This window comes from Myxine glutinosa, chromosome 10, assembly GCF_964187855.1.
Source record: "Myxine glutinosa chromosome 10, kmMyxGlut1.1, whole genome shotgun sequence".
NCBI classification, from domain to species: domain Eukaryota; kingdom Metazoa; phylum Chordata; class Myxini; order Myxiniformes; family Myxinidae; genus Myxine; species Myxine glutinosa.
The window spans coordinates 59,822,140-59,833,701 of record NC_136270.1 but is presented as its reverse complement, the minus strand read 5'-3'; the positions used below and the strand labels follow the sequence as shown (position 1 = coordinate 59,833,701).

Sequence of the window (11,562 nt, the reverse complement as noted above, 5' to 3'; positions counted from 1 at the left end):
AAACAGTAACACAACTTCCAACTAGAATGGCACTCTGTAGAGAGCATACCTTTGCCAGGCTGAACAGTTTTCATTTTGTATCTTAAGGATCTGGATGTGGACCTGAACCAAAATCGAATTTGCCTGCTAATGTTTCCTCACCAACTCATCTACCAAGTTGTCATAGGTCGTCCACAACTTTTTGAAACATCATGCTATACTGCATATCATTTCTGGGCCTTATCACTCAATGGTGAAGAATCAGTTAAAACTTTTAAAATCCTCGTATCCGGATCCATATTTGTATCTTCACCAAAATCAAATTGATTTGTCCTTGTCACACACCCAACTGGTTCACAAAGTTTTGGCCGAATCTGTCCACAAACTTTTTGGGATATCGTGCTATATATCATTTCTTTGCCCTATCTCTCAATGGTAAAGAATCACTTAAAAGTTCTCAGATCTGGATCTGGATCTTCACCAAAATCTAATAATTTCGTCTTTGTCACATACTCGACTTCTCCACCAAATTTCGTCTGAATCCGTCCACAAATAATTTGAGATATCTTGTTCACAAACAGACAGGGGTGAAAACATAACCTCCATTCACCATCAGTAATGAAGACTACAGTAACAATACCATTCAGTTACCTTGAGGCCTGTCTGGTCTTGTGACACCTGAAAACAATAGTGTTGCGATAACGAGCAATAACTGTTTATCGTCATTTGCAAACCAATTTGCAAATTCAAAAATATTGGACCAATGGTCCTGTAGCTCACCTAGCTGGTTACCGAAAAGTGGAATGATGGATGGATCAGGGTAAAAATAAGAGCTGGATTTAGAATGACCATTTTAGGTCAGGTAGTATTGATATGTTCACAGCAGCGCGACTCCATGCTGTGTATGAGCCTTAGTTTTTGAGATATTGCTCACTTCCAATATGATGATGGTACTTTCTGTTATCAAAATTAGCCCTATTTGATAAGGTGCAACTCTAAGGTATCCATAATTCATATTTTGAAATATTGCCCACTCTCTGTATTATAACATCACTGGTGGCCATACTGTTTGGATCAACTTATTTTAATGAAACGTTCCCATTGGCAAGTCGATCATATATTTTCAGTTTTGCATTGAATGGTTAAGAGGTTTCAGAGAAGATTAATTTTAAAAGGTTTTTTTAAAATCCAATATGGCTGTGATACCACATAACTTATGACATCATTGTTATCAAATTAGATTTCCGACGTATAACCAAACAGTAAATTTTTGCATCGATCAGTGAAGCGGTTTCAGAGAAGGCTATTTTTAAAGGTTTTGTTATGATCAAATATGGCTGCCATACCACGTGACTGAGGATGTCATTGTTAGCAAACTATAGCTCCCTTTGGTAGTTGATTACAAATTTAAAGTTTTGCATCAATCGGTTAAGCTGTTTGAGAGAAACAGATTGTTAAAGGTTTTCCTGTAATTCAAAAAGGCGGCCAAACTACTCGTACATCAAAATTAAAGTACTTTTGGGACTAAAAGCCTTACGATGACCTACTTGTAGGTAGAGGGAGAGGATGCCGTGAACAAACTTCTAGCACATGAACAAACGTGTTTCTAGCACTTCCAGCACACAAACAAGAGTTCTAGCACATGTATTGCCATGTACTCCACCACATCAAATAATAGTTTAGCCAAGTTTGGTCACAATCACATTCGCAGTTTTGGAGAAGAATTTGCATGTGTTTAAGGGCGGACGGACAGACGGATGACGAGCCATCACTTAACCCCACCTGAACTATCAAGTGAGCATAAAATAGACAAAGTTAATCTCAAGGTCTCAAAATAAACTTCACATCACAGATTGCTCTCATAATTGCAGGCAGGTCGGTGGGGGTCTAGCTTCTCCATTTTAATCGCCTCTCCTGCGGTCTAGCGTCGTCTAGCTCCATCTACGCCCTCAGACTCTACAGAATTTATCTGTTCCTCCATTAACCACATCGTGGATAAACTCACAAAATCCAGGCTTACTGCACACCTGAACTCCTTTATTTTTCCTCTTTTCAGTTTATAAACTTTCAGTTTTCTGTGTTTCTGTGACTGTTCTATTCCAATCCTTCCTCCAGGGACTCAAGCAAGCAGTGTACAACCACCTTGTGGGATATTTTCTACCCCCATTAACCCTTCCCAATCCAACCCTCTTACTTACTGGGTTTCCTTCCCTCACCTCTTTTCCGGTTCATTCACTTCCTTGCTTGTTTTGTCCAACTGTGACCCCAACTGTCAGGCCATTGACTTTTTACCCTCAGTCTCCTCACTTTCCCATGAACCTCGATTTTATAGTGGGGGAGGTGAGGCGGCGGGTGGAAAAAGATCAGTGACAGAAAGTGGGATTCTGGACTTTCACAATTTACACAACCACTACCAACAACCCTCAAGAGCTTTGATGAAAATATAATCGGATCAAATAATAAAGGGGATTCTTCTAAGGTTCTAAATGCTATTTAGTAATAGAATGACAATTGTGGCTTCTTTAACGTCTACGATTCAAGCCGTAAAGGAACTCACAAGGCAAGATCTTGGCCACACTCGGCACAGAGACCCTTCATGACAACAGGGTGCCGACATGGTTCCAAAGTTAACAGGACGGCACTGAAAAGACAAAACAATAACGCATGGTAATATGAGAATACTGTATTTGTATAAGAGTACATGGTAATATGAGAATACTGTATTTGTATAAGAGTACATGGTAATATGAGAATGTTTGTGTAATCATACGTGGTAATATGAGAATGTTTGTGTAATCATACGTGGTAATATGAGAATGTTTGTGCAATAATTTGTGGTAATATGAGAATACTGTATTTGTATAAGAGTACATGGTAATATGAGAATACTGTATTTGTATAAGAGTACATGGTAATATGAGAATACTGTATTTGTATAAGAGTACATGGTAATATGAGAATGTTTGTGTAATCATACGTGGTAATATGAGAATACATACTGTATTTGGATAAGAGTACATGGTAATAAGAGAATGTTTGTGCAATCATACGTGGTAATATGAGAATGTTTGTGAAATCATACGTGGTAATATGAGAATACTGTATTTGGATAAGAGTACATGGTAATATGAGAATGTTTGTGAAATCATACGTGGTAATATGAGAATACTGTATTTGGATAAGAGTACATGGTAATATGAGAATACTGTATTTGTATAAGAGTACATGGTAATATGAGAATACTGTATTTGTATAAGAGTACATGGTAATATGAGAATGTTTGTGTAATCATACGTGGTAATATGAGAATACATACTGTATTTGGATAAGAGTACATGGTAATAAGAGAATGTTTGTGCAATCATACGTGGTAATATGAGAATGTTTGTGAAATCATACGTGGTAATATGAGAATACTGTATTTGGATAAGAGTACATGGTAATATGAGAATGTTTGTGAAATCATACGTGGTAATATGAGAATACTGTATTTGGATAAGAGTACATGGTAATATGAGAATGTTTGTGAAATCATACGTGGTAATATGAGAATACTGTATTTGGATAAGAGTACATGGTGATATGAGAATGTTTGTGAAATCATACGTGGTAATATGAGAATACTGTATTTGGATAAGAGTACATGGTGATATGAGATGTTTGTGAAATCATACGTGGTAATATGAGAATACTGTATTTGGATAAGAGTACATGGTGATATGAGAATGTTTGTGAAATCATACGTGGTAATATGAGAATACTGTACTTGGATAAGAGTACATGGTAATATGAGAATGTTTGTGAAATCATACGTGGTAATATGAGAATACTGTATTTGGATAAGAGTACATGGTGATATGAGAATGTTTGTGAAATCATACGTGGTAATATGAGAATACTGTATTTGGATAAGAGTACATGGTGATATGAGAATGTTTGTGAAATCATACGTGGTAATATGAGAATACTCTATTTGGATAAGAGTACATGGTGATATGAGAATGTTTGTGAAATCATACGTGGTAATATGAGAATACTGTATTTGGATAAGAGTACATGGTAATATGAGAATGTTTGTGCAATCATACGTGGTAATATGACAATACTGTATTTGTATAAGAGTACATGGTAATATGAGAATGTTTGTTTAATCATACGTGCTAATATGAGAATATTTCTATAATCGTACATGGTAATTTGAAAATTTTGAATAATCATACATGGTAATACGAGGAAGTTTCTATAATCGTACGTGGTAATATAAGAATGTTTGTTTAATCATACGTGCTAATATGAGAATGTTTCTATGATCATACATGGTAATTTGAGAATGCTTGTGTCATCATACGTGGTAATATGAGAATGTTTGAATAATCATACATGGTAATACGAGAAAGTTTCTATAATCGTACGTGGTAATATAAGAATGTTTGTATAATCATACGTGGTAATATGAGAATGTTTCTACAATCATACGTGGTCATATGAGAATGCCTGTGTAATAAACGTGGTAATATGAGAATGCCTGTGTAATCGTACATGGTAACACGAGAATGTTTGTTTAATCGTACATGGTAATATGAGAATGCCTGTGTAATCGTACATGGTAACACGAGAATGTTTGTTTAATCGTACATGGTAATATGAGAATGCCTGTGTAATCATACATGCTAATATGATAATGTTTGTATAATCATACGTGCTAATATGAGAATGTTTGTGTTATCATACATGCTAATATGATAATGTTTGTATAATCATACATGCTAATATGAGAATGTTTGTGTAATCATACATGCTAATATGAGAATGTTTGTATAATCATACGTGGTAATATGAGAATGTTTGTATAATCATACGTGGTAATACGAGAAAGTTTCTATTATCATACGTGGTAATATGAGAATGTTTGTATAATCATACGTGGTAATATGAGAACGTTTCTACAATCATACGTGGTCATATGAGAATGCCTGTGTAATAAACGTGGTAATATGAGAATGCCTGTGTAATCGTACATGGTAACACGAGAATGTTTGTTTAATCGTACATGGTAATATGAGAATGCCTGTGTAATCGTACATGGTAACACGAGAATGTTTGTTTAATCGTACATGGTAATATGAGAATGCCTGTGTAATCATACGTGGTAATATGAGAATGTTTGTATAATCATACGTGGTAATATGAGAATGTTTCTACAATCATACGTGGTCATATGAGAATGCCTGTGTAATAAACGTGGTAATATGAGAATGCCTGTGTAATCGTACATGGTAACACGAGAATGTTTGTTTAATCGTACATGGTAATATGAGAATGCCTGTGTAATCGTACATGGTAACACGAGAATGTTTGTTTAATCGTACATGCTAATATGATAATGTTTGTATAATCATACGTGCTAATATGAGAATGTTTGTGTAATCATACATGCTAATATGAGAATGTTTGTATAATCATACGTGGTAATATGAGAATGTTTGTATAATCATACGTGGTAATATGAGAATGCCTGTGTAATCATACATGCGAATATGATAATGTTTGTATAATCATACGTGCTAATATGAGAATGTTTGTGTGATCATACATGCTAATAAGAGAATGTTTGTGTGATCATACATGGTAATATGAGAATGCATGTGTAATCATACATGCGAATATGATAATGTTTGTATAATCATACGTGCTAATATGAGAATGTTTGTGTGATCATACATGCTAATAAGAGAATGTTTGTGTGATCATACATGGTAATATGAGAATGTTTGTTTGGTTCTAACAATCCCAGTACAGTGCATGTTGGGATGATTGGTTCCAACAATCCCAGTACAGTGTGTGTTGCGATGATTGGTTTCTAACAATCCCAGTACAGTGTGTGTTGCGATGATTGGTTTCTAACAATCCCAGTACAGTGTGTGTTGCGATGATTGGTTTCTAACAATCCCAGTACAGTGTGTGTTGCGATGATTGGTTTCTAACAATCCCAGTACAGTGCATGTTGGGATGATTGGTTTCTAACAATCCCAGTACATGGTGTGTTGTGATGATTGGTTCTAACAATCCCAGTACTGTGTGTGTTGTGATGATTGATTCTAACAATCCCAATACAGTGTGTGTTTGGATGATTGGTTCTAACAATCCCAGTACTGTGTGTGTTGTGATGATTGATTCTAACAATCCCAATACAGTGTGTGTTTGGATGATTGGTTTCTAACAATCCCAGTACAGTGCATGTTGCGATGATTGGTTTCTAACAATCCCAGTACAGTGCATGTTGGGATGATTGGTTTCTAACAATCCCAGTACATGGTGTGTTGTGATGAATGGTTCTAACAATCCCAGTACTGTGTGTGTTGTGATGATTGATTCTAACAATCCCAATACAGTGTGTGTTTGGATGATTGGTTCTAACAATCCCAGTACAGTGTGTGTTTGGATGATTGGTTCTAACAATCCCAGTACATGGTGTGTTTGGATGATTGGTTCTAACAATCCCAGTACATGGTGTGTTGTGATGATTGGTTCTAACAATCCCAGTACTGTGTGTTTGGATGATTGGTTCTAACAATCCCAGTACATGGTGTGTTGTGATGATTGGTTCTAACAATCCCAGTACTGTGTGTGTTGTGATGATTGATTCAAACAATCCCAGTACAGTGTGTGTTTGGATGATTGGTTCTAACAATCCCAGTACATGGTGTGTTGTGATGATTGGTTCTAACAATCCCAATACAGTGTGTGTTTGGATGATTGGTTCCAACAATCCCAGTACAGTGTGTGTTTGGATGATTGGTTCTAACAATCCCAGTACATGGTGTGTTGTGATGATTGGTTCTAACAATCCCAGTACAGTGTGTGTTTGGATGATTGGTTCTAACAATCAGAGTACATGGTGTGTTGTGATGATTGGTTCTCACAATCCCAGTACAGTGTGTGTTGTGATGATTGGTTCTTACAATCCCAGTACAGTGCATGTTGGGATGATTGGTTCTAGCAATCCCAGTACAGTGTGTGTTTGGATGATTGGTTCTAACAATCCCAGTACAGTGCATATTGGGAAGATTGGTTCTAACAATCCCAGTACAGTGCATGCTGGGAAGATTGGTACTAACAATCCAAGTGCAGTGCGTGTTGGGATGATTGGTTCTAGCAATCCCAGTACAGTGCATATTGGGAAGATTGGTTCTAACAATACCAGTACAGTGTGTTTTGCAATGATTGGTTCTAACAATCCCAGTACAGTGTGTGTTGTGATTGGTTCTCACAATCCCAGTACAGTGTGTGTTGTGATGATTGGTTCTTACAATCCCAGTACAGTGCATGTTGGGATGATTGGTTCTAATAATCCCAGTGCAGTGCCTGCTGAGATGATTGCTTCTAACAATCCCAGTACAGTGTGTGTTGTGATGATTGGTTCTAACATTCCCAGTACAGTGCATGTTGGGAAGATTGGTTCTAACAATCACAGTACAGAGCGTGTTGGGAATATTGGTTCTCACAATTCCAGTACAGTGTGTTTTGCGATGATTGGTTCTCACAATCCCAGTACAGTGTGTGTTTGGATGGTTGGTTCTAACAATCCCAGTACAGTGCGTATTGGGAAGATTGCTTCTGACAATCCCAGTACAGTGCATGCTGGGAAGATTGGTTCTAACAATCCAAGTGCAGTGCGTGTTGGGATGATTGGCTCTAACAATCCAAGTGCAGTGCGTGTTGGGATGATTGGCTCTAACAACCCCAATACAGTGCATGCTGGGAAGATTGGTTCTAACAATCCAAGTGCAGTGCGTATTGGGAAGATTGGTTCTAACAATCCCAGTACAGTGCATGCTGGGAAGATTGGTTCTAACAATCCAAGTGCAGTGCGTGTTGGGAAGATTGGTTCTAACAATCCAAGTGCAGTGCGTGTTGGGATGATTGGTTCTAACAATCCAAGTGCAGTGCGTGTTGGGATGATTGGCTCTAACAACCCCAATACAGTGCATGCTGGGAAGATTGGTTCTAACAATCCCAGTACAGTGCATGCTGGGAAGATTGGTTCTAACAATCCCAGTACAGTGCATGCTGGGAAGATTGGTTCTAACAATCCAAGTGCAGTGCATGCTGGGAAGATTGGTTCTAACAATCCAAGTGCAGTGCGTGTTGGGATGATTGGTTCTAACAATCCAAGTGCAGTGCGTGTTGGGATGATTGGTTCTAACAATCCCAGTACAGTGCATGCTGGGAAGATTGGTTCTAACAATCCCAGTTGTGCATGCTGGGAAGATTGGTTCTAACAATCCAAGTGCAGTGCGTATTGGGAAGATTGGTTCTAACAATCCCAGTACAGTGCATGCTGGGAAGATTGGTTCTAACAATCCAAGTGCAGTGCGTGTTGGGATGATTGGTTCTAACAATCCCAGTACAGTGCATGCTGGGAAGATTGGTTCTAACAATCCCAGTACAGTGCATGCTGGGAAGATTGGTTCTAACAATCCAAGTGCAGTGCGTGTTGGGATGATTGGCTCTAACAACCCCAATACAGTGTGTGTTGCGATGATTGTAACGGTCTAGTGTAGTGTACCACGAGCAGAGTAACATTTATGAAAGTATATTTCGGGATCCCTCTCCCTTCATAATATGCCCAATTTTTACATACCGTGGGGGTTATAACACAAGGTGAAATTATTGGGTTTTTTATTTTAATAGTTGGTCACTTGGCGTAGTTGGTAGCGAGATGTGGTAGTGCAGAGTGGTAGTTAGGTTAGGAGTGGTAGTTAGGTTAGGAGTGGTAGTTGGGTTAGGAGTGGTAGTTAGGTTAGGAGTGGTAGTTAGGTTAGGAGTGGTAGTTAGGTTAGGAGTGGTAGTTAGGTTAGGAGTGGTAGTTAGGTTAGGAGTGGTAGTTAGGTTAGGAGTGGTAGTTAGGTTAGGAGTGGTAGTTAGGTTAGGAGTGGTAGTTAGGTTAGGAGTGGTAGTTAGGTTAGGAGTGGTAGTTAGGTTAGGAGTGGTAGTTATGTTAGGAGTGGTAGTTATGTTAGGAGTGGTAGTTAGGTTAGGAGTGGTAGTTAGGTTAGGAGTGGTAGTTAGGTTAGGAGTGGTAGTTAGGTTAGGAGTGGTACTGGTAGTTAGGTTAGGAGTGGTATGCATTGGTTTTCCAAATAATGTGGTGTCCATAAACGATAAAGCACGGGCATGAGGTGGTCAAATCGCCCCCTCGTGTGTCCAAGTTTACCATGAATAAACATGAGATGGTGCCATGTCGATTGGTTGTTATTGTTTTGATAAACTTGACGGTCGATACCATAGCAAGATGCCATTTACACCGGTGACGGTCGCACACAGACCATTCCTCCATTCCATAGTTTGACTGTCCTGAGCTGACTGATCCGTCTGCAGTCACTCGTTTCAAAGTGGAGCTTTGACAATAGTGACTGCAGACGGGGCAGTTAGCTTAAATGCAAATGGCCTTGCTCTGCGATGCAGCACCCTAACGTATGGTACCACCTGGAGGAAACAAACACAAGTAATTAAAAATTCTTACCCAGGCTCAACGACCTGCTCGGCCTGGAAGCAAAGCTGGGCCACTAAACCACCACTCTCGGCCCTCAGGCGCTCCTGAGGCTGGACATCGGGCCCTGAAGGGCCTGGTGCGCCGAGAGGAGCGAGTACGGCTAAAGCAGAGCCCGAACGGATGGTCTGGCCTGGCCGGACGAGCCAACGGACAAGCCGAGCAGGCCGCGACCCCGGTAGGTGAACGGAGCCGGGAAGATAGGCCGCCATTGTGGGAGGGGACAGGGGAGGAGGAAAGAAAAGAAGGCCAAGGAGGGGCGTGGTGAGGAATAAAAGAGGAAGAAGAACAGGACGCGACTTCGAGAAAATTCATAAATGGGGTGAAACACTGAAATGTTTAAAAATATCTTTTTTTTTAGTAGTGTGGTGTAATTAAGCGGGGGAAATTAGAACAATTCGAGGAGAAAATACGATGATGAAATGAGAAAGAGGTCCGAGGGGGCGACATGAGGAATTGGAAGGAGAAGAAGAAGTGGAAACTGGAAAGGGAAAAGAGTTAGAGCGGAAGAAGAAGAGGCCGAGTCTTTCGCGGAAATGCATAAATGGGGTGAAGCACTGATATGTTAAAATAATTATATATATATATATATATTAGTATTTTTATTTATTTATTTATTTATCGTGTGGTGTAATCAAGCGGGAGAAAATGAAAATAAGGTAATGTCGGAGTTTACGGGCGTAAACTGGATAGGTGGTTGTAATGTCGGAGTTTACGGGCGTAAACTGGATAGGTGGTTGTAATGTCGGAGTTTACGGGCGTAAACTGGATAGGTGGTTGTAATGTCGGAGTTTACGGGCGTAAACTGGATAGGTGGTTGTAATGTCGGAGTTTACGGGCGTAAACTGGATAGGTGGCTGGTGGCTGCCTTCAAACCAACTGCCTTGACGAATGCTTTGTCGAGTCTTACAGGTAGAGCAGTACCATGTCTTCCCGTCTGATACATCACCACGAGTAATAAAACCACAATGGACATTACATCGAGGGCAAATACAATAATTATTGATGAGTCTGCGACGTGCACACCACTTAATAATTAATGTCAGGTATTAGACTCTAATAGTAATACCTGTTAGACTCTAATACTCTAATACCTATTAGACTCTAATACCTCTAATAAATTAGAGCCTAATAAGTGATATGATCCTGAAGCGCGGTGCTACGCGCGCTACTTGCTTACCAAGGAGGAAGCGGACAACGCGGTAAATCAAAAGAGTCTTTATTGAAAGAGCCCGACTGTAGCACTGAGGACTGAGGTACTCGGGGCTGCGCGCCCCGTGTATATCCCGAGCCTGTGCCACGGACCATGGTGCCGTCGGGTCGGGGAGGAACTTGCCCGGCACCCGCAGCGGTTGTCCGAAGACCAACTCCGCCGCGGATGCGCGCAGGTCGTCCTTGGGCGCCGTCCGGAGGCCCAGCAGGACCCAGGGGAGCCTGTCGACCCAGCCGCCGTCGCGGAGGGTGGCCCGGAGCGCGGCCTTCAACGAGCGGTGCAAACCGCTCGCACAGGCCGTTGGCCTGGGGGTGGTAGGCCGTGGTTCTGTGCAGCTGGACCCCGAGCCCCCGTGCGACCGCCCCCCAGAGCTCCGAGGTGAACTGGGGGCCGCGGTCGGATGAGATGTCCGAGGGGGCGCCGAACCGGGCGACCCAGGTGGCGATGAACGCCTGCGCGACGTCCGCCGCCGTCGTCGCCGCCAAAGGCACGGCCTCCGGCCACCGGGTGGTGCGGTCCACCATTGTGAGGACATGGGTGAAACCCCGCGAGGGGGTCAGAAGTCCCACCAGGTCCACGTGAACGTGGTCGAACCTACGTTCCGGCACCGTAAACGGGGCCAATGGGGCCTGGGTGTGTCGGTGCACCTTCGCGCGCTGGCACGCGAGGCACGTCCTGGTCCAGCCGCGGACGGCCTTCCGGAGGCCATGCCAGACAAACTTGTCGGCGACCAACCTCTGGGAGGCCCTCGTGCCCGGTGGGACAGGCCGTGGATGGCGTCAAAAACCTGGCGCTGCCAGCCCGCGGGCACGATGGG

The 11,562-nt window shown here is 41.4% G+C and overlaps 1 protein-coding gene across 1 annotated transcript in view; it reads right to left on the bottom strand.

The window, feature by feature from the left end:
• Positions 1 to 9,746, bottom strand: part of CTDP1 (CTD phosphatase subunit 1) — a 117,178-nt gene extending 107,432 nt beyond the window's left edge. The window contains exons 1-2 of the mRNA XM_068103686.2: positions 9,506 to 9,746; positions 2,537 to 2,620 (exon numbers count right to left, since the gene is read on the bottom strand). Of these exons, the coding sequence (XP_067959787.2) occupies positions 2,537 to 2,620; positions 9,506 to 9,744 (323 nt within the window). The 5' untranslated portion in view covers positions 9,745 to 9,746. The remainder of the gene's footprint in view (positions 1 to 2,536; positions 2,621 to 9,505) is intronic.
• Positions 9,747 to 11,562: the final 1,816 nt, after the last annotated feature.